This window comes from Hippichthys cyanospilos, chromosome 21 (genome assembly GCF_059441005.1).
Source record: "Hippichthys cyanospilos isolate Australia breed blue-spotted pipefish chromosome 21, RoL_Hcya_1.0, whole genome shotgun sequence".
NCBI lineage: Eukaryota > Metazoa > Chordata > Actinopteri > Syngnathiformes > Syngnathidae > Hippichthys > Hippichthys cyanospilos.
This window is the reverse complement of record NC_142389.1, coordinates 7,908,348-7,932,220: the sequence shown is the minus strand read 5'-3', so window position 1 is coordinate 7,932,220 and position 23,873 is coordinate 7,908,348. Positions and strand designations below refer to the sequence as shown.

The 23,873-nt window shown below is 39.4% G+C and overlaps 1 protein-coding gene across 2 annotated transcripts; it reads left to right on the top strand.

The window, feature by feature from the left end:
* The first annotated feature begins 968 nt into the window (after positions 1-968).
* Positions 969-23,514, top strand: LOC148406451 (serine/threonine-protein phosphatase 6 regulatory ankyrin repeat subunit A-like). Of its 2 annotated transcripts, none has more exons than XM_088405013.1 (29): positions 969-1,089; positions 9,705-9,788; positions 10,379-10,457; positions 11,788-11,858; positions 12,235-12,435; positions 12,498-12,585; positions 13,470-13,612; positions 13,669-13,776; positions 13,849-13,953; positions 15,069-15,147; positions 15,222-15,336; positions 16,055-16,137; positions 16,215-16,278; positions 16,365-16,433; positions 16,981-17,121; positions 17,202-17,313; positions 17,399-17,425; positions 17,656-17,730; positions 18,566-18,767; positions 19,500-19,587; positions 19,706-19,823; positions 19,938-20,157; positions 20,238-20,325; positions 20,397-20,480; positions 21,518-21,666; positions 21,741-21,823; positions 22,232-22,314; positions 22,387-22,478; positions 22,544-23,514. In XM_088405013.1, the coding sequence occupies exons 1-29, from the start codon at positions 1,063-1,065 to the stop codon at positions 22,840-22,842; spliced, it is 3,177 nt and encodes a 1,058-aa protein (XP_088261139.1). In that variant the 5' UTR covers positions 969-1,062; the 3' UTR covers positions 22,843-23,514. The 2 variants fall into 2 exon arrangements, with proteins under 2 accessions (XP_088261139.1, XP_088261138.1); XM_088405012.1 differs by lacking the exon at positions 969-1,089 and adding an exon at positions 6,814-7,366.
* The last annotated feature ends 359 nt before the right edge of the window (positions 23,515-23,873 follow it).

The following is a 23,873-nucleotide window of genomic DNA, read 5'->3' as shown; positions in this document are numbered from 1 at the left end:
AAGTAGTCTTTATGAATAAAATGGTCAGAATTGTGATTATGACTTAAGAACAATTGGAAAATGTAAATCCGTCTATCCAGTTTCTAGAGCTGCTTATCCTCACAAGGGTCGCAGGCTTGCTGGCGCCTATCCCAGCTGGTTTCAGGCAGTAGTCGGGGATGGTTGCCAGCCAACCGCAGGGCACATAGAGAAGAACAACCAATCACGCACACAATCACACCTAGGGACAAAATTTACCAATTCACCTGCCATGCATGTTTTTGTAGTGTGGGAGGAAGTCGGAGCGCCCGGAGAGAACATGCAAATTCCACACAGGAAGACCAGCGCCAGGTGTATTTGAATCGGGACCTTTGAACTGTGAGGTGGATGTGCTATTCACTGTGCTGCCGAAAATGTACTCCTAATTCTAAAGAAATACAATTTAATCAATAGCATTTGCAAGTGTGCAGGGTGCCCTGCAACAAGCATCCAAGCATTTGCAATTTTGTGGGTCTTAGGCATGCCTTCATCTTGTCTGATCTTGTATACAGCTGGTTTTACATTTTGAACAAACAACATCTAATAGTCGAGTTGTAATTATTTTAAAATATTCCCAATGAAACGTGCAACAATACTGGAAGCTGACCATATATATATATATATATATATATATATATATATATATATATATATATATATATATATATATATATATATATATATATATATATATATATATATATATATATATATATATATAGTATTAGAATATTAGAATTTGTTGTGTAAATGTAGCTCAGCGTTTCACATAGTAAGTCTCCTGATTTATATCATAAACGTACGACTGGTCCGCTTTATAGTTTTGAGATACTTTTAACAAAAAGAAAAAATCATTTACAAATTTAGAAAGGCTACTTAAGTTTTTTGTCTCGTGCCATGGAGTTCTGGTCAGTCCGTGGCAGGAAGGAAGTTGGGGGGGCGTGTGTGTGGAGGGGCGCTTGGGTTCATTCAGATTTTCCCCGGGTTAGTCTTGAGCAATTACCCGGCAGATTTACAAGATCCCTTCCCTCTAACAGTGGGATTATGGCTGTGATGAAGATCCAAGACCAGGTACTGTCACGTTATTGCTATTTTGAAATGAACGACACGCCTAGTTGTACTTTTAGAAGTTCAGACCTCCTAGCTTGGGTTTTTGGAAGTGAACGCCTTCTCACAGACTGGCTTCTGCGGTCAATAATATAATTATCGAACGTGAATCAGCTCGCAACGCGAATGTGGGCAGTGCTTTAAAAAAGAAGACATAAAACATAAAACAGATGTTCCATCAGTGGGAGTAGACGACAGCTAGCATGAAAAGCTAGCGGCTAACGGTAAACAAATCAGTGAACGGATACAAACAAAAGGGAATTTACGCTAGGATGCCTGTTGCATTGTGGCACTTCAAACTCATTGAATTTTTTATTTTTTTTTCACTTTATCAACTTATTTAAAACACTACAGTCATTTCGAATGCTGCGGGGGTTTATGTTTCGATGGTTCTTTTGTCAATGAAAACCGCTGGAATAGCACCCGGCTAACTTCTTAACGCTAGTTGTTTAGCAAACATTTCAATAGTTTTACGACCAAAGAAGGCTCAAAGAAAGATGCCGTTTATCTATTTTTGTATGTTTCTGATCTGTCCATCTACAAGGGTTTTACTTTGTTAGCTGTCTTATCTTTGTGGCAGCTGGGGGTGGGGGTCGATCACGTTAACAATGGCTTGAAGTAACGGATTGCAAATACAGTACTGTACTTGGTTCATGGACATCATCAATTAACCATCAATGCAATATTTTACTCTTCTGCTTGTCATTGATAGACTTACACAGATGCAAATAATTGCTTCTTAATCATGGTTATATTTTGCAGATATATCCATAGAAATAGTCATGCGGTCACCGTCCTTTTAGGTATCTTCACAGACTTATTTTTCTTGACTTCTTACATGAGCTCCCTACCTTAAAAAAATGATATCTATCATATATGACGTGTTTCCTAATTTGTCAAAATGGTCTTGCTCTTTTTTAACCTTAGGACTGTTTGGGGCGAAAACACAAAAAGAAATAGGGTCAAAATGGGTTGACAACTTTATCGCGAAAGTTCTTGGGGTCTTATAAGGTGAAAAAACAGGGCCAACAGTGACAACAGGAACTATGTAGGCCAGGGGTCACCAACCTTTTTGAAATTGAGAGCTACTTCTTTGGTACTGAGTAATGTGAAGACACCGATCATGTTAATGATTTCTCACAATAATTAGGGAACAGCTGTCGCAAAGTTATAAATCAAGTGTAATATAAATGTAATTTTTGTATAATTGTGTGATAGGCTAGCAACCAGTTCAGGGTGTCCCGAAACCAGTTGAGATAGGCGCCAGCGAGCCTGCGATCCTTGTGAGGCTAAGCAGCTATAGAAAATGGATGGATGGATGTTTGTAAAATTCCTAGAAATTCACAACGTTCTATCACTTGTAAGCTATTGCAGAACAGGCTTGCGAGATGCTCATGTGATCCTTGGGGGCTACCTGGTGCCCACGGGCACCACTGACCCCTGAACATGCAGTAGCTGTAAAAGACTCAGAGGTCAAAGATATTTCCCGTCATGAGCTAATTTAAGAGAATTATTTCATGTTGTCAGTTACAAAAAGGATGGATGGATGGATGGATAAATAGATTTATTTTTCATTTAGCATTTTTCTTCCAAGTACAAGAATACTTTACACTGTAAAACATTGGGAAACTGTGAAAACCATCTCATATGCAGAAAAGTCACCCTATGTATTTAATAGGCGATTAAAATGTTTTATTTTGTACATTTCAGTTATCAGTTAAGGAAAAATACAGAGCCTTGTATAAAAAACAACAAAAAAAGACAGTTAAAAGTGAACAGAAATTCAGACTGAGGATTTATGCCATCACTGTGATACAATGAGAAATGATCTCTAGCTTAGCCCGGGCATTAGACACTACTTACAGCAGCTGTTGTCAACAGATCAGAGAAACAACTGTCACACAAGTGTTATATTGTTAATCCCCTTGAAGTTCAAGCCAGTGTGTTTATTAATTATTAGCTAATCAGCCATGTTGTGTCCGGCTTTGTAGTTTTAAATGACAAACACTTCATGGCCTAAATACTATAAAATAACTTGCAAGTTGTTTTGTGTATACTGTATAATCTTTTTGAGATTGTTATTAAAAGTTAGTGACAGCTTGTAGTGGTCGGAGAAAATTTGATTTTGTTTTGACTACTATCGTAGATCAGATTGAAAAACGTGTGTGACGCTTCATCCAAACAGCTGCTATTTACTCCAGAGACGGAAGAGTGCGTGACTAACATCCCTATCTTCATTCTGTATTGTTCTCTGTGGCGTTTACTGACAGAAAACGGGACAAAGAGCTGGAAATAGACGTTGAAAGGACAGGAACTGACTCAGGGGTAAATGCCACTGTCACAATGTGTTTATGTTTGTCCTCTAGAGGGCAACATATAAGTTTGTCCCCTTGAGGTTGGAGCCTCAAGTTGGATGGAGAGCTTCTCTGATGCAGTCAGTTACATGCCGCACATCAGGTTTGTGTTGACAATGGCGAGTAGCCAAACAGCCTCCTAGCGCAGTGTCAAATCTTGTTTATGTTAGTACTAAACTGTATTTACTCGCAGCCTTATTTATTCTTTGTTGGAAATCTGTGGGCTTTTGAACAATTGGAGCCATAAGAACCCTCTATTGTTCTTTGAGCAATTTCACTGGTTGAATATTGCAATTTTTTTTTTTTAAATCTAATGTTGTGGTTACTGTGTTTTCTATACTATAAGGTGCACCTAAAAGCCTTCAATTTTCTCAAAAGCTGACAGTGCGCCTTATAATACAGTGCGCCTTATACAGTGTATAAATGGCAAGATTTACATGGGGGGGGGGGGGGTGCAAAAAAATAAAATAACTTAATCGCCTTGTAAATTCTTAAATTTTAAGTTACTTTTTGCCTTTTTTTGTTTGCAACTTTTATATGCTATACATGCACCAAGTTTTGAAGCAATTTATATAAGGACAAAGCATAAAAAAACATTGAATTTTTGTAAAAGAAGAAAGAAAGTTGATGAGATTCAGCACTTAAAATGAGGTGACAGATTACAAGCAATATTTTTAATTAAATATTAATTAAATGAGTGCCCTAATAATTATCGTTATTGAGTGATATAAAAAAAAAAAAAATCAAACATTCTATATCACATTTTTTGTTCCTGAATCCCGGCCTAGATCACCTGTTATTGAGGATCTGCCTATATCAAGTCCCGATTTGATACTTCGGCAATATATTAGGACAGAAAAAAAGTAACGGTTTTTCCAAATTGTCTTGTTTTTTTTAATTATCGTTACTCAATTTTAGATTATTTTTTTATATGTTAAAAAATAAATACACATAATAAGTTATTTATGTCTGGTGTGAAAAATACCCCCCCAAAAATTCCAAGAAAAATAGTAGAAATAAACCTGCAACAGATATGTTGCAAAAAAAAAAAAAACATTTATTCTACTCGTTTGACTCAAAAGGAAGAAAAAGAGCGATGTAAACCCATACAAAAAGAACGTATGGTCATGAAAGAAAATCCGCAATAGAGAGAAGCTGCAATAACATGATGACAAAAATGATATGACCGATATATATATTTCCGATTACGTGATCAGGGTCTGAACATCTCTAGTAAACAGTCCTTATAGAAATCAATTTAATACACATTTCAAAAATAATTAAAAGTTAACCGATTCCCATTTACATATACCAAAAATTAATCTAAAGTTGATTCGCTTTTAATTTCCATCATGGACAATGATTAAGGATTTAAATTATTTAATATTTACGGCTACAAATATTATAACGCGGATGCGGACAGCTGTAATTCTAGTTTGCAATGTGCGTGTACGTCTTCAACATTGCGCAACATGGCAGCCTTTTAGCTGGGATCGCATTACAGCGCATGTTGGCACAGGGTCAGCATGGAGGTCATTTCATCCCAAAAAGTTGTACCAATGTATACATTTCCCCTCTCCGCATGTTTATTAGTGCCAGAGGGCGAGTCCATTCCACTCATAATTTGGTACTACTCTGTTTGTCTCATCCGCGCCCCCTCTGAGTTAATGGGCTCGTGCGGCTTGGCAGGTTTGTTCCTTTCAGGATGTGTGTCGAATATGAGGCGGAGTGACGCACGCAGACAACAACACGCACAGACTGGTCTTGTTAGCTGCCCTCGCAGTCTCGCACAGAGCCCGTTTGTTCCGCTTTCATAATGAGGAGACTTTTGAAGCAATGCCACTGATAATACGACCCAAAGGGGATACCAGGACACACAGGCAGCGTTGATCTGGGATTCGTTAGCGCTGACGATTTATGCTATTTAGCAGGAGTCGAGTACGGTACTTGAATAGGATTTGGGATTTGAATAGGTCCTTTTTTTTTTTTTCTTAACACCCATGCCAATTTTTGCGAGAAGAAAATACAGATTAATCGCCACGTCGGCCTATTCCCTACATATTGCAGGGCTTAACAGTAAAAAAATGGTTTACCATATATTTGTGAACCAAAAAGAAAAGTTGAAAAAAAAACAACTTTCCTTTTTTGGTCCATGAAATGCATTGTGTGGGTAATTAATTCAAGTATTAATCACTAATGAATTAATAAAGTTATAATAGCATTAATTATTGTCATATGTTGTTTTTGAGTAGGTGTCATATTTATTACATTGAGGCATAACTTACAGTATGTTGCACTGTGTATTTTATGATTTTTTTTTTTTTTTTAACCAAAACGGACCTTAGGTTGTGTGTAAAGTTTTGGTCTGGATACCAAATCGTTGCACAACTTACTTGCATTGCTCACCTAATCATTGCTTGTAAAAAATTGAGTTAAATTAGCTTCTTTTTTTTTTAAATGACAGGTCATCTTATAAAATTTCATTTTTTTTTTGAAGGATACAAGGTTATGCTATGGGTTAATGTGTAGTAAATAATGACACCAGTGTTATTTATATACAATTGCTGCAAGCGGTAAGAAGACATAAAAATACTGTAACAGGTTAAAATCATTGGCAAATGTTGGCTATTTGGACGATTATTTTTAGTTGATATTTGAAGGACCATAATCATCCGTTTTAATCAGCCCGTGGACCCTAAGGTTTTGCGAAAGAGAAATTTCACAAATATGAATAAGTTGCTTCATGTCTCAAATAATATTGTGTGAATTTGAAAATGAAAATATATCTTTCCTGTCACAGCATTGAAAGCATAAAATTAGATTTGCTCATACCTGTGGAAATCCTGTTAATTGTACCCTCAGGGATACTCCCACTCCTATTTGAGAACTGACAGTGTATAAAATCGGTCACACTTTAGATTTTTATCAGTGTTATTATATACAATTTGTTTAATGAATCAACTGGGTTCCTTTCAACTGGCCTCCTCCCCCATTTTTCCGTTCATATTTTGGATACACAGTGATTGTAGGGCTCTAGGTCAGTGGCTCTCTACCTTTTTCAATTATGTGTTGCTATGGTTTGTTTTAGCAATAAGTTACTTCATGTTCCAATTAATTTGCTATCAATTTGAAAAGGACACTATTGGGCATTCCAAAAGTATTGAATTAGACTTACTGATACCTACAGAATTGCTTTCAAATTTCCCACACCCCCAGGCATACCCATTTAAGAACCGGTAACAAGACCACAATTACCCCCCACCCCTCCTCCCAACTTTCCCTCGCAGTGCCTCTCTCTCCCCCTTGGTCTCGTCTCCGGAAAGAGCTGGCTTCAGCAGTCTGTCCGAAAGGCGCATTGCATCCCATATTCCCCACACATGCACCGGCGCTCTTTTGTGAGCGAGGACCCACACCTTTTTGCCGGCCGCTAGGCAGCGCCGTCATTCTGCCGCATGCTGCCCGCCGACACCATTACGCAGAGGAATTCCCTGCTGTCTCCGCTGCTTCTGTTTACAGCGACAGAGAGCGAGGAAGAGAGGAGGCGTGCTGCAGAGCTCCAGGAGTGCTTGAATTTCATGTCAAGATGTGCGCGGGTGCTTTCCAAGGAAGTGGCGATGTCTGTGGGAATTTTTTGTGACCCCTCTGCTCCCCATCTGGCACATATGTAAAAGAGAACAGTGTGTTTTTTTGTGTGTGAGAGAGGGAGTGCTTTTTGCGTTGGCTGCTTCCTGATGCGGTCGGAGCGGGCTAGTCGTGTTTGTATCGTGGTGCTGGAGGAGGTGGAGGAGGATGAGCCCTCCTTTTCACCCCCACCTCCTCAGCCCAAATCGACCCTAGACCGCAGATCTCATCATGCCCCAAGAAGGGCTGCTGCCCTGGAGGACAAGGTGAGGTGGCCTGGTCTTTTTTTTTTTTTCCATATCTGTGATTAGATATCTATATGTGATTGGAATATTAATTGAGATGTCACATCTACTTGCGTGTCACACCTGAGTTAAAACGTTACATAAGTAGTCCCGCTGTGTGACTCCATTGTATAAAAAGATAGTGAGTGCACTTCCGCTCATGCTAATTTTAGCAACAGTTTAATGAATGCTGGTTTGTAGAGATTATCACTAAAGCCAAAGCCATTGTGGCCCCTAAGCCCAGCTTTGAAAAATTGCAATGCATCTAGGATACACTGTGCTTTTAATAAGTGAAAGGATGCACAGGATGTATGTATCATCACACCAGCTTTGTTCCACTTGTCATCTGTGGAACTAGCGTGCGACAGTCATCAAAATACCTTACTTATTTTTAGTCGGGACGGGGTGCGATTTGAATTGGGAGAAAAGTTCATTTAAGAGCTCAGGATTCCCCAGTGGCAGAGCAAGTGTGTCAATGTGCTGTGAGCTCACGACTAGAATGACGAGTACGGAAAAGGAGAGGAACCGCTCAGGATCCAAAACATACCCCCTCATCAGTGAAGCGTGGTGTTGGTGGTGTCATTGTGTTGGCATGCTGATGGAACTGCTTCCCTTGTATTTATTTATGATGAGACTGCTGTCATGAGCCACAGGACAAATGAGCATTTTTTGGGGGCAATACCTACAGATATTCAGACAAATCTTTCAGAACTGTTTGGATGCATTTCACAAAGCAGGTGGACAACAACCTGAAGCTAAGCGTTAAGAGGTTTTGAAGCAAAGAATTTCGTGCTTTGAGCTAGAATTTCATTTGCAGCACTGAAGGGAAAATGCCCCTAGAGCAAGCAGGTGCAGTTGAAGCCTGGCAGAGCATCACTAGGGATAAAACTAGTTTCTTAGTAAAATTCATTTAAAATTTTGTTTTTGCATAGTTCAGTAAGTTGAGGTAATGTCAATACAGTCGTGAGAATAAGCAGTATAGAAAACTGATGGGTACTTTTATATTTATAAAATATGCAGAGCTGCTATGATTAGTTGACTATGTAACTATGTAATCATTTATCAAATTGGTCCACTTACCATTTTTGATAATCGATTAATTTCTGATTATGCACATCCTTGGAACTGTAATTTTCACCAATAAATATTCTCCTGTTTCTGTACTCTACGACTCCATGGAAGCGGGTTTATTATCTTTGTGTGGAATCAAAACATTTGCTTTTGTCTTTAAGAAAGAAAAATTGCCAAATTTTTGAATATTTTATGGACCAAAACTAGTAACTGAACCTAGTTGCACTGTCAAGTTGTAATAATGTCCTGTTTCTGACTAAAAGAAATGCAAATAGAAACTTTAATCTGATTAATAAACAAAATATTTAACAATAAAATTGTTAGTTGCTGCTCAAGCTGTCAAATCAATCGACAAGTAATTGATTACCAAATCAAAAGACAACTATTTTAATAACAGTAATCGTTAAAATCTATTGTTTAACTTATAATTGTCCAAATGATCTGACTTCAGCCTCTCAGCAGTAATTATCTGAATTCTCTAGTCTTTCTTGAAAACAAAATGATTGTCCTTTGTGTAAATTCAAAATAAGTCATTTGTAAACATATGCTTTTATTTTGATAATTGATGACCAAATGAGTAACTGAATTGTTTAAAAAATGGTTTACTGAATATGATCCCTCTTGTGTGACATTGCTTGATTCTTGTTTAGTTACTGTTCACAACAAATTAATAAGTAATTAGTTAATGGTCAATAAACATAAATTGGGCAAAAATAAGATTTTGCTCTGCACGTTAATGCAAAATGAAATTGTATCTGATTATTCAATTAACCAATGAAATAATCCTTTATGAAAATTTCAAAAGTGAAAGCCTTCGTACAGCCCGAATAATTTTTCGATGAATAATTTGTTTCGGGTCACGGTATTAATTTATCATGAAATGCTTACCTCCATAAAGCAACCGCGGTGCATCTTCTCTTGGCTTTTCCACATTTTTCCGTTTGGGGAAGATTACATCACATGTACCATAAATCGATTCATAAATAGAGGCGATGGACTTTATTGTGAAGTCACGTTGACCTCGCCCCTCGCGGCGGCGGAGCGCAGCTTCAACCTACGTGAGAAGCTTTGTTTACTACACTGAGCTGCAGCTGCTTCTTTGCCATAAACAAATCTGGCATGCGCAACAATGTGTGACCTACCACATGGAATTTTCTTGTGGTACTTGCACATAGATGCCTTATGTAACGCTCACAGAAAACAGTAATGCCGACAATAACAGGAAATAATGATGTCCTTCTTGTTGTAGCCATCCTTGCTCAGAGCCATCTTCAATGTGGATCCAGATGAAGTTCGCGCACTTATATTCAAAAAAGAGGATGTCAATATTCAGGTATTTCAAGTATACTTTCTCTATTTGACTCTTTTGCACTTCCATTTTTGATGATGTAACACTTTTGGGTTTGCAAGCAAAATCGCAGAACCACCATGGAAATCCAAGGAGAATAAATTTGATTGGCTGAGAGCCAAAAGCACCACATTCTCAAGTTTAACCTTGACATTATCTCAGGACATATTATCCACCTAATTCTGCTTTAGTTGTGTCTGTGATGGTCAGTATTGCTGGGGTCATCACGCCGGCTCTTCCTGGAGTCAGCAGCACTGGCCCCCACCTATTGCCGTCACATGACACTTGTTTATAGCCCCACTCTGATGATTGCCCACTGCTGCACTGAAATACAGAAGCGGGGAGGTGCTGCGGCAGGGTGCGCTGATGGAGGGGAGCATCGACTAAGTGAATTGAAAATGTGTACAATGCCAGAGTTCATTTTCAACACTAGCTTAGGAACACTGGGTCTACCTTCAGAGTATAATAAGATCCAACAAAGGAGCCGCCGATGAACTGCGCCGCATCATATTGTGTTTTTAATATTTTCGCTTCCTTCCTGAACAAAAAAAATCTGGCTGTGGCTTGTGTAACAGGATAGTGAAAAGCGGACACCATTACATGCTGCAGCCTACCTGGGTGACACTGAGATCATTGAATTGCTCATCCTCTCAGGTAACTACTGTAAATTCCCCATTGAAAGTATTTCCAAGTGTGCTTTTCAGTTTCGACCTGTCAAAATGGCCGATTGACAACTAACCAATTTGAATAATCAAGTGATTGTTTAGGGCCCTTGGTTTCTTTCTGTGTCAGCCATTTTCTGGCCCTGCTTTAACCTACCATGTGAATTTATATATGTATATATTTATCTTTGTGTGTGTGTGTGTTTGCATTTATGAATAAAATATATCCCTGGCATTGAACCTATAAATGTTCAAAGCCTGCCAATTGCAGCTTCTCAACAGTATTTATTTGGATTTCTATCATCCTTTAAAAACAGCTGACTATATTTTGTGTTTAATCAAAATAAAACATTTGCTTTAATCAAAATAAAACAAGATTTACTTTGGCAATAAGATAACCAATCTGTTTAAAACTAATTGGAAAAAATGTTTTTTGTCATATGGCGGCTCGGTAGAGCAGTGTTTAGCACGTCTCCCTCACAGTTCAGGGACCCAAATTCAAATCGACCTCCCTCTGGCTTTCATGTGTTAAGTTTTCATGTTTTCCCCTAGCCTGTGTGATAATGGATGTTTGGGTTTTGTAACACACTTCAAATGAAATTAAATTGTATCTGACTATATGGTGCAATAATCAATAGAAGTATCTATTCTAGAAGTTTAATACTACTATCAAAAGTAGCAACTATCAATATTAAGATTTGCCAGTTGGCCTTGAGAGCTTCAGCTGCAACATGAAGATGATCCATGAAATGGGATTAAACCACTTAATTTAACAACTCTCTTCTGAGGAATGTCCTGTTTTTCATCATTTACAATCACATGCTTCATCGCCGTCTACTCATGGCCTTGTGACATATCACAGTGTCCAATAGCAACCGGTGACGTTGCTCGTGCTTGCAAAATCATCCGAGAGGATCCTTCTTGGTTTTCTGTATGTCAGCTGCAACACTTGAGCAGGATGTGTGCATGTGAGCGCACGTGCCTACATGTGTGCTGTCCTGTTCCTCAGTATTAAGAAGAGCAAGTAACAGGTGCAGTTTCAGGGCTATTTTAACCTCCAGTACCATGTCAACGAGGATCAAGGGAGTTTTAAATCCTCCAGGCACCATGGGCTCATTGAACCTCTCCTTTGACTTATCATTAAATCAAATTAGCTTTTGAGAGCTTTTATCATTCAGATAATTTACAGTTTACTCACTCAATACCATTGATAACTACAGATGTGTATTTTAATTTGGCAAGCGCTAAGTGAGTGTTAATGAAGGTGGTTTATTTGTCTTGATTGGTTCTAATCTTGCCATATCTTTTTTTTTTTTTTCAAGGAGCCAGAGTTAATGCCAAAGATAACAAGTGGTTGACCCCTCTTCACCGTGCCGTGGCTTCATGCAGTGAGGTAACCATTTACTAAACATTCAGTTGAAAGTCACAAGAAGGAGATTCGGATTGTCTTTCAAAAACTGGGATTAAGCTATTAGCTATCTTCAGTATCCTACATTAAATTTCAATGAATGCAGTATGTCAATATCAATGTATTGTTTTTTCTTAGCACCCTGATTTGACGATTGACGTGATTTCTGAACAATGCAGTGTTCTTCATATTGGCAGTCGGGAGCAACTTCAAAATTAAAGCGTACTAATGCATTCATGTCCATATGCTGCGCTTGGCTTGACAGTAATACAATAATAAGCAGGTCAAGAATAAAATGCCTCACTTTTGGGGGGGGGGGATTCCTGGAGGGCTCGTTTCATCCTTACTCTCAACTTTCCAGGATGCAGTGGCCGTGCTGCTGAAGCACAGCGCCGATGTCAACGCCAGGGACAAGAACTGGCAGACGCCGCTTCACGTAGCGGCGAGCAACAAGGCCGTTCGTTGCGCCGAGGCGTTAGTCCCGCTGCTTAGCAATGTCAACGTGTCTGACCGAGCAGGACGCACTGCTCTGCACCACGCTGCCTTCAGTGGACATCTCGAGGTTGGTTTCTCATACTTCCATACGTGTACAAAAGTCGACGTTTGTTTACTTTCGGGTTGTAGATGGTGAAGCTGCTGCTGTCCAGAGGAGCTAACATCAATGCGTTTGACAAGAAAGATAGGAGGGCTATCCACTGGGCTGCCTACATGGGTAAGATTACAACAGCGTCACTTGCCAATAACATTTTATATCTTGTTTTGGTTCTGGGTTTATTTCCATTCCTACAGTAAATATGGAACACAATTTTACCATTATGTGCCAATTGGAACACATATTGTTTATCCATGCTACACTGTAAATTCAAAGTCAAACATTAGAGGTACTATTTTTCACTGCCAATGAAGGCAAAGGACATCAAAGATCCATTTTTACTGAGAGTGAATTATTCATCGTGTCACTTTATACTCCATATGTCACTGGTATATATTAAAAAAAAATCATTGCTTGCAGTAAATAAATTACTTCCTTTGCCATTTCGCATAAGAATATGTACTCATTCACTGCTAATGATGATTATTGATGTCAAAGATTCATTTTTATTGGGCTATTATAATATTTAATATTAATATTTACCATATTAAGCACAGTATAGGCAAAGTATTAACTTATTTTAACTTATTAACTTATTCTGCTGAAAAATGGCTAAAGATTCATTTGAAATATAAAAAAATCTAATGAACAAAACGAAACAAAATCCTTACCTTTACTCATAAGCAAGTTCTGTAATAATTGTTCCATGAATCCTTTTTTCACTAAAATTAGCTAAATCAAATATTTCTTCTTCATTCCTCTCAATAAATACTTGGTTTATATATCATGAACAAGAATACCCTTGAAGACAGCTGGGATAGGCACCAGCAAGCCAGTGAGGAGAAACCTCTCCAGTTTATGGTGGATGTTTTAAATGAACTCTTTTTTTTCTGTCAGTTTTAAAAAATCAAATTTGATCCTTAAGCTCAAAGCTTCTTTTTATACACATTGTGAATGGAAAAAAAAAACCAACCTAGATTTTGTCCACTAATTATGTGTTGCAGGTCACCTGGAGGTGGTTAAGTTACTGGTAAGCAGTGGAGCCGAGGTGGACTGTAAGGACAAGAAGGCCTACACGCCACTGCACGCAGCTGCTTCCAGCGGCATGAGTAGCACGGTCCACTACCTCCTGGGTCTGGGGGTCCAGGTCAGCACTTGCAGCGGTTCCCACCTAGAAAATGTATTCAAATGTGTTTCTCATAGGTGAACGTGGTAAATGCCTACGGCAACACTCCACTCCATTTGGCGTGTTATAACGGGCAGGATGTCGTGGTCGGTGAGCTCATCAAGGCGGGGGCTAGTGTCAACCAGGTTGGTGCATGTGGGTGTCTGTGTCCAAAATGTAACCTGCTAAATGTGGCTTTTGAATTGTTCCTTGCTTAGGTGAATGAGAGGGGGTTTTCTGCCCTCCATTTTGCCTCCTCCTCACGCCAAGGGGCACTTTGCCAAGAACTACTCTTGGCCCATGGAGCGCACATCAACATGCGGGTAGGTTTCAAAATCCAACACATAAAGGCTTGAAATACGTAGTTTTGCATCGCTGTGTAACATTTGGACTTTGCTCCGCTAGTAAACACGTGGTCTAGCTAAATTGAGAATCAAGCTCCCGCCGACGGTCCCAAAGGGTTTTGAAACGACAGCTCGTTTGTGTTCAAGAGTGCCAGGTTTCTTTAGACTTAATCGGTGATCCATACGGAAGAATCAGAAAGGTTCAGGCCGCTGTCTGAGGACGAGGTGGAATAATCATTTCAAGCACCCCCACAAATTAAGGCAGTCCTCAAATAGTGGAACGGGGGGGAGGGGATTCTGGCAATGACAGGAGGGGGTGCGGATGACCCCAGGGAAAAGGATTGGTTTTGTCATTTGACGTGTGATTATGAGAAAATAAAGATCGGCATCTTTTTTTTTTTTTTTTTTTTTTGCAGGCACTTTTGATGCACTTGTTTTTTTCTTCTTAGACAAACCTTTAACCTATATAAATGTTGTAAAAAATAGTTGAGAGTTATTGAAAGTTGTTTTATATATCGGTTTTGTCAATGTTAAAAAGGATAGAGTTTTAGGTATCCTTATACACTTTTTATCGATAATTTTTTTTATGGTTGGCCTAGCAAGTGTGGGGCCAAGCAATGAGTTATAATCACATCCCACTAATGTGCAGTATTGGCCAACTTCAAAATAAAAACCCTGCAAAATGCATAGATGTCAATGCAACAGCTTTATCAGGCTTTTGTTTTGAAGTTTTTCCTCAGTGCACTGGTTGCGTTCTGATTAGTTGACACATCCAAGTCTCAGATAGCTGGATGAGACGTGTGGCGCATTCAAATGCAGTCAGACATTTCAAACTCATACAGAATAAAAGGCCCTCTATGCATTAAACAAGAATAACCATAATAATACTTAGAATAACTGTCATTATATAATAAAAATAAATAAATTAATGCTGATTCGAGTCCCTGGAATAAACTTGCAAAAGAAATATTCACCAATGGCTAATTTTTACAACCCATTACAGCAGAAAATCTTAAGCCATTTGCTCTGCACCTCTACATGTACTGCAGCACCGATGCTGTGCTCAGCTTTCAAATTTGTATCAATTTGTACAGAGTAAGGATGGAAAGACTCCCCTCCATATGGCAGCTACCCATGGCAGGTTCTCCTGCTCTCAGGCCCTCATTCAAAACGGTAAAGATGGACTCCAAATGATTGTTTGTGTGTTGTAATGAGAGCAAACGCATCTCATATTTATGCGTTTGCAGGAGCCGAGATTGATTGCGTAGACAGGGACAGAAACACTGCCCTTCACATCGCCGCTCGCTATGGCCATGAGCTCATCATCACGGCGCTTGTCAAACACAGGGCCTGCCTTGTCAAGTCAGTAATAGAAAAGTCAAGTAGTTTCTTGATAAATTGCATGTTTAAAAATCTGTTTTGACTGCCATCTCTGTGTTCAAAAGTATGTTTTTTTTTTTCTCAGATGGACTGCAGACAATGCAATTACGTAATTTTTTTATGACTGTTACTGGCATAAGCCATAAACTCAAAAAACTGACAGAGATGTTGACAGTTTTCCAAAATAAAAGCAGATGTTTGTAAACGTTTTGTTTTGATTCAATGCAATGATAATCACTCTGTTTCATGAAAGGTCTTAGAGCAAGTCCACTTATTTAGACATTTTCTGTAGGAACAAATTAATATTTTCTACAGTGATTAAATAACACAATACATTTTATTTGCAAATAATAACAATAATAATATGGACAAAATATTAACTTTTTATTACTGAAAGTAGCAAAATAAGCAGACTATCTTTTTAAGAAATATTGAGGATGTGCAAAATTTAAGTTTCTTATTGATCATCATCGTTTATCAAATAATTTGATTCTCGATTAGTTGTCTATTAATCTATTAAGTGTTACACCTCTAAACTGGAGTTACAGAGCAGAGAGAAAATTCAGTTTTTATCATTTGCATCAGTCTTATTAGTGTTACCTAAACAGAAAATAGGAATATGCCATTGCACCTGGTGTCCTTGTCTTTCTAGCGTTCATACCTTGTGACAAATTGCCTTGTCTACCTTTTCTATCTTCAGGAGGGGTATTCACGGGATGTTCCCGCTGCACCTGGCAGCTCTCACCGGCTTCCCCGATTGCTGCAGGAAGCTCCTGTCCTCAGGTACTTTTAACATTGACGTCTCTCTCAGGCGCCCTAATCACCTGGTTGACAGCACATTGATAGCGTATTTGTCTCAGGATTTGACATCGACACTCCCGATGATTACGGAAGGACCTGTCTACATGCTGCTGCGGCTGGAGGGTGAGTCCATATTTGTTTCACCATTTTATTTGCAGCAAGTATAAGAGTTAATTTAATGGAATGTGTTCTTTTTTTTAACTGTTCAGGAACCTGGAGTGCCTCAATCTGCTGCTAAACATAGGAGCAGACTTTAACAGAAAAGACAACTATGGAAGGTTAGCTAACAGCTAAAATTGTGTGGACATGATTGCAATAAAAGCTGGATGAAGCAATGCCTGGAGAAGTTGCGTGTGAATGCTGAAAGCTGAATGAAAAGTTGGAATGCGTTGAAAAGATAATATCTTGCACAATGTTGGTTCCCACTATGAATATTTGAAATTTAATCACATGATTGAGTGACTTGAGCTAAAAATTTCGAATTTTAAATGGAAACTAATTTTTGAATTTCCCTTTTGGGAATGAATGGGGATTTTGGGGATGAAAAATGATGAACTATTGGCGCGCTATGAAAGTTATAATGAGAAAAATTACAGTAGCCTTCATTTTCAGAGCAAGAAGTTAGAATGGTGTGAATGATCAAAAAATTGTCAAAGAAATTCAATGACAAAATATGGCATAATGAAAAGATTTAATAGTAATAAAAAAAAATAGGTAGAACAACCCGCATTCGCACAAACAAAAAATCTAAATAAATGCATGGCGCAAGGAAGACGTGTGAACTCTCTCAGAATATAAATGATGTCATCCTTCTGACCACCATAGGACTCCGCTTCATTATGCATCAGCCAACTGTAATTACCACTGTGTGTTTGCCCTGGTGGGTTCCGGGGCAAGCGTCAATGAGCTGGACCAGAGAGGCTGCGGCCCCCTGCACTACGCTGCTGCGGCCGACACCGATGGAAAGTACGCTATCCGACTAAAACCTCGCCCGCCTTCAGTGCCGGATTCCTCAGTAAACATCCTTGTGTTTCTGATTGTCGTAGATGCGTGGAGTACCTTTTGAGGAACAATGCTGAGCCGGGAGTGAGGGACCAACAGGGGTACAGTGCAGTCCACTATGCCTCAGCCTATGGCCGCACGCTTTCTCTGGAGCTGGTGTGTAAAATCATCAAAACTGCAAATTGTTCAAAAGTCTTGAGTCCAAAATTAATGAATGCGCTTTGTTTTTGTTTACTTTTAGATGGCAAGCCAAACGCCTCTTGATGCGGTGAGATGATTCACTTAAGTAATGTAAAAAATAGCACCCTCTGTTGGACAGATTTGGCATTGCGAATCGATCTTGAACAAAATCTAATCAAGACAAATCTATTTGGTTGTGGTTTTCAATTACTGTGAATGTAAATGAAATAAAGCTCAATGTTGCGGCTTAGCAGTGGAATGCAATCCTGGATCTGATTTGTGTTATACGTATTTCATTATTGCATCTGTCTTTTGCAGCTAATGGAGTCATCCGGAACAGACTTCCCGAGTGATTCTGAGTCCCACGGGCAAGTCAGTCCACTACACCTAGCGGTGAGTTTGAGGAGTTTTGATGTTTATGGTCCTCACTTGGGCTTGACCGATCAACCGGCGAGCTCGATTAGCTTTTAGAACTGGCAAAAAAATACAAATCTGACTATTCTTGCAAATTTCCTTTTTCTTTTCATCAACATCATAGAGGCTAGGAAAAATATAATGACACCCACTCCTTCAAAAAAAAAAGCTGAATTTTTGCCAGTTATTTGAATTTTCTTCTTTTAATAAATTAAAAACATAAAAATAGATAATAAATACAATTTTGATAACAATGATAGTCATCCGGATTCAAAATTAAATAACTAAATAAATATACATGGTAAAATAAATTTATAATAGAAAAACTAATTACAAATATACAGTAAATAAAAATATGGTTGGGAAAAATAATAAATACTAAAATAATCAATTAAACATTTTAAATGAAAGTATAATTCATAACTAGACTATTACAAAATAAACTAAAGCAGTTTACTAAACTTTACTGTGAAATGCTGCCCATCATTTTGTAACTTTGTTAACACAATGTCCACACACATACTTAGTTGCTCTTCTATAATATGCACTTTATCATTTTATTATTCATCTTTAGCAGCATGTAAATCATCTGGAGCAGTTCTGAATCAGTAGCCAATGACGAGTCAAATATTAAAATCCTTAGTGATCCTAATGCAGGTCATCATAATCCGTGCATGAAATGGTTACTCCGCCAGATATCTAAATCTAAGAATCTAAGAATACCGCATACGTGTACTAAATATTGCAGAAAAATCACAGGTGTGGGGGTGGCCCAAATTGGCAAGGGGTGACCACGCCCTTTTTTTTGATCCAGGCTTATCACGGACACTGCGGCGCCTTGGAAGTCCTCTTGTCCTCCATGCCGGACGTGGACGTCCGGAACCCCCAAGGCCGCACCCCACTCAGCCTGGCCTGCTCCAGAGGCCACCAGGAATGCGTCTCCCTGCTGTTACATCGCGGCGCCTCACCCATGGCCTGCGATTACTCTCACAAATTGACGGCTCTCCATGCTGCAGGTAAGAAGTAAATAGTCTGCTTTTGAATGCCTCCGTATCAGGATTTTCAAAATAGCTCCAGAGGACTGACATGCCATTTAAGATTAAGAACGAAATTTTAATCTAATCTTGCATATTTGGGAATAGCAATTTAATATGTGGGTGGACTATTACTTTATTTGCAAAAGGATGAATAGCATTCTAATGCAATTAGAGGATAAATTATTAAATAGCTTTAGTGTGCGTTGTAAACGTTTAGTTGCTAATTAAAATAAAATTTACTGAAATTAATTATCCTTATGAATATTTTTTGTTTTACTTTTTTATGGATTGATTTTTTTATTGTATTGCATATTAACTTTATTATTGTATTTTTTTATTTAAGTAAATTATCCATTTTCTTCTCTGCTTATTCGATTTAGTTTATTACACAGCTAATCTTACAATTTTACACATATTTATTAAATAGCTAAACTTACATAATTCTTAGAAAATATTTAAAATAGTTTAAATTCTCATATACTTACCATTTATTAGATTATTTTTCATTATCATTTCTTTTGATTCAGTTGTTTTCATTTTTATTACGTATATACAGTATTTTACCTTATTTTTTTTTAAATTAATTCATCCATTTTTATTTAATTCATTTTATTAAATAGCTTGTCTTACATATGGACTGTTTGCAGAAATATTTTTACTTAGTTTTTAACACTCATTTATTTTGATGATTTGTGTGTGGGTGTGTCCCAGTGAAAAATGGCCACTCAGGGTGCCTGCGTCTCCTCATGAGCAACAATGACCAGCACATCAATTTGGATGCACTTGATGTCAACAAGCAGTGAGTTAAGGAAGACCGATTTCTTCAAACCGGCCTTCTTTTGTAGAAGATTTACGCCAAAACCTTGACCAGAGTCCTAATTAATCGGCATGGTATCATTTTGCGTGTGTGAACGAAGGACCCCGTTGATGTTGGCTGTGCTGAATGGACACGCCGAGTGTGTGTATTCACTGCTCAGTCAAGGAGCCAGTGTGCAGCTTCAAGACTGCTGGGGCAGGACGGCCCTTCACCGAGGGGTGAGATGAATCATGTTAGTGGCTGCGGAATCATTAAAACATAACGCGCTGCCGCTTTTATATGAAGACGTATCACCGAGGTGCCGCTTCATCATTTGAACTCTGTGGACGCAGGCGGTGACGGGCCAGGAGGACTGCGTGGAGGCTCTCCTTCAGCGAGGGGCCAGCGCAGGTGTGAAGGACATCCGCGGTCTCTCCCCTCTGCATCTGGCGTCCGCCTGCGGTCGCGTGGGCGTCCTCGGCGCTATGTTGCAAGCGCCCGGCACCGCAAATGCTCTCTCGCAGCTCACTGACAACAAAGGCTACACGCCGCTTCACTGGGCCTGCTATAGCGGTACTCAAGCTCAACTTGATGCTGAAAGTTGCAGAGTTCACATTTGACTTAGTTTTACTTTGATTGCTTTTGTCTTTCAGGGTGTGATGCTTGTGTGGAGTTGTTGTTAGAGCAGGAAGTCTTCAGGAAGATGAAAGGCAACACATTCAGCCCATTGCACTGTGCAGTGTAAGCAAATCTTTGGGTTTGTGTGCATGAAGGTCCGATGCGTGAGTGACGGTGACTGTTGCGTGTTTCAGTATGAATGAGAACGACGGAGTGGCCGAAATGTTAATCGATTCCCTCGGCGCAAGCATCATCGACTCCACCGATTCCAAGGGCAGGTGAGAAAACTTTGGAAAAAAAAAAAAAAACTACCTGGAATTGAATATCAGGACACATTAAAAAAAAAAAAAAAACGTAAAAATATGTCTTGGGCACTCTCCTTCGGTATTCCCCAAGGTTCAATTTTAGGGCCTTTTCTTTTTGCAACCAAATCCTTTGGTTGCGATATTTATAACTAAAGACAAAAGAAACTAGTACTGCATTGTCACCAAATTATGGACTACATTTCCTTCTGAGCCTTTTTTTTTTATTTTTTTTTTATTTTTTTTTTATGAAATGCCCGAAAGGAGTTTTCATAATATTATTACCTCTGTTTAAAACATTCTCAAGGCTATTGTGCTTGTCCTGGATACCAGGTTATTAGTGTACACGTCAGAAAACTCAGTCAGCAAATTTGTCTCATACACCAAAATTTCATGGGGAGAGATTTATAGAAGATCTTACGTTTCTAGAGGAGAAAGGTGTTAGTCTGCTAATCAGTTTAAATTTAACTAAATCATGATCAGCAAAAATCTATAAAACATAACATTAGAACACTAAGTAAGTAAAAGCATTAATTCGATGCAAATTAGTTCTTATCAATGCAAAACGTTTGCATATGCTAGCATATACCAAAGGAAAATAGTGGGCACAAACGAAAATGCTAACGAGCTAGAGGCATATGAGGCTGCTCAATATAACATGCTGAAGATGAGAAGTAACATAAGCTAGCATGTCATCCACAGTCACAAATTGTCGGATCAACAAACAAACTAATTTTGGGCATATTATCATAAATAACGACATTCTTACAAAGAAAGTACAACTACACACACTGCTCTCAATTGAAGCCACACCGTCCTTCCTCACTACAAAGTGTAATATCAACAGCGACCAGAGGCGGCGCCAAAACAAAGATCAAGCCTGACAAAGCACAAATGAACGAACTGTCAAAGGATAAACTAAATCAGTTCCAAAACATCATTATTTCCGATGCGACCCGATTCCAGTAGCGGACCACTGTTCTAATGGATGCGGATGTTTGCAAATGATGCAGGTCCCCGCTTCACGCGGCCGCTTTCGCGGACTGCGTGGAATGCATTTCCCTGCTGCTTAGTCACGGAGCCCAGGCCAACACTGCGGACACGCACACACGTCGGACGCCGCTGATGATGGCAGCTGTCAACGGGCAAACCAACGCCGTGGGTCAGTCCAGGCACGATCTTCAGCGTTTTGACTTTGCGCACTGCATTATGTAACTCTGCGTCGATTTGTTGCAGAGGTGTTGGTGAGCAGCAGCAAAGCAGACTTCACTCTGCAGGATGCTGATAGGAACACGGCTTTACACTTAGCTTGTAGCAAGGTAACATTTTTTTTTTTTAACTGCTTGGGATTCAGAAATTTTTTGGGTCATATTTAGCAATGGTGGGGAACTCCATCAGCTTTGAAAAACTGCTCAATAGAAAATTCGTTTTATGAACTCATGTTCGTTTTCTTGAACTATTTGCATATTTTAATCGGAAGTAAAAAAAAAAAAAAAAAAAAACATTTTTGCATGGATACTACTTAGTACATTTTTTTAAAATGTGCCCCCTGGAGTTACATTATTTCCCCATTTCAGAACCATTAGTCTAAAAAATGAACGTATAAATGAAATAATGTCATTTATGCATGATGTGGCTCCCCTGTGCGTTTGTCAAATTCAAATGTGGCTTCCCGATTCCGTCAGCAACATTTCATGCGCTCATTGGACACCGTTTTGCGTCATCAGGGTCACGAGACGTGCGCCTTGTTGATCCTGGAGAAGATCCGAGATAAAAATCTCATCAACTGCACCAACGCCTCTCTGCGCACGTACGTCGGCGCGGTAACTCCCGCCGGGAGATTCTCCGCTCATCAAGTCCTCCTCCCATATTTTCCCCTCAGGCCGCTCCATGTTGCAGCCAAAAACGGGTTGACGGTGGTAGTCCAGGAACTTCTGGCAAAAGGAGCCAGTGTGCAAGCCGTGGATGAGAACGGTGAGCGTTGGCATTTAAGAGAAAAAGGCTCTCCCGGGCACTCACCCCCTCCCCCGTTTTTTTAGGCTACACGCCCGCTCTGGCCTGCGCCCCCACCCGCGACGTGGCTGACTGCCTGGCGCTCATCCTAAACTCCATGATGCCCGCCTCGCCCATGGTCACCATAGCGACCCCGCCCGCCTTTTCTCTGCCTCACACCGTCATCAACCATCACCCCGCGTCCAACCACGTCGCCAAGGGCGCGGCTTTTGAAAGCCTTCCCTCTCTGAGGCCCGACCGCGCGTCGTACTGCAGACCCGAGCGCCCGCTGTCCTGCGCCACCACCGACGAAGAACTCAACGACTCGGATTCGGAAACCTACTGAGATGCTGCTATCGCTCGTCCGGACCGCTGAAGGCCAGTGCGTCACTCAGGAGCCTTAACTAATCACTGACGCTTAGTCAACACAAAATAGGGGGGATAGAAAACTCAAGTCTGTATCTTTTCATAATCCTTTAAATAATAAATAACGCAAGGCTTACTTGATTCCCCCCATGAATAACGACATCATATTTTCATGAGATATCCTCCATCCTAAACAGTGGCAAGCGATTGGTACCGAGTCCCACTATTACAACTCCAGCCTAGAAAACTTCAATAAGTTTTAATGAAGGGGAACAAATGAGGAACAAAAACTTGTGTGTATGTGTGTGTGTGTGTGTGTATGTATATTAGTATTTAATGGGACCAGGTAGACGACAAGCTTTTCTTCACGCCAGGTTATATTCCATTGATCTCTGTGAACCACTAAACTTCCTCTTGAAGCTGTTTGATTTTAAATGGTTAGGGGCCAGAACGTTTGTGAAATGCAAATGTGTTTTTATGAAGGATTGTTGTGGAATCAGCAGCCCTACTACATGTTTGAGTGCGTAAGTGCATGAGTGTCTAGTCAGTGATTATGGACTTTTCAGGAATAAGCACCTTTCCTGCAGGGGAGGAAATGTATCTGGTGCAATGTTTGTAAAGATGAAGAAAAAAATAAAGATATTTGTTTTTATTCACTGTTTTCATGATTTGTAAGACTTTTTTGAGGCGATTCCAGGGTGACAGCTTTTAGGGGTGCTGATTTCCCAGTACGCTAGATGAATGTAGCCATTTTGTACATTTTAATATAATTCTTATTTTCCCATTCATGAAAAAGAGGATTACACTTCTTGGTCATGGGTATTGAAATCAGCTTGACTAATATTGATCATAAGTAGCAGTAAGATATCAAATAGTGGCAGGTCAGAAATTTCCCTCATAAAGCAGGTTTGCTTACTACGTTTGCTACAGTTTTGTTTGCTGCATAAGGGTTAAATTGATTTATTTTCTTTTGTTAATGTTAAAAAAAAAAAAACTTGAGGTGTACATTTT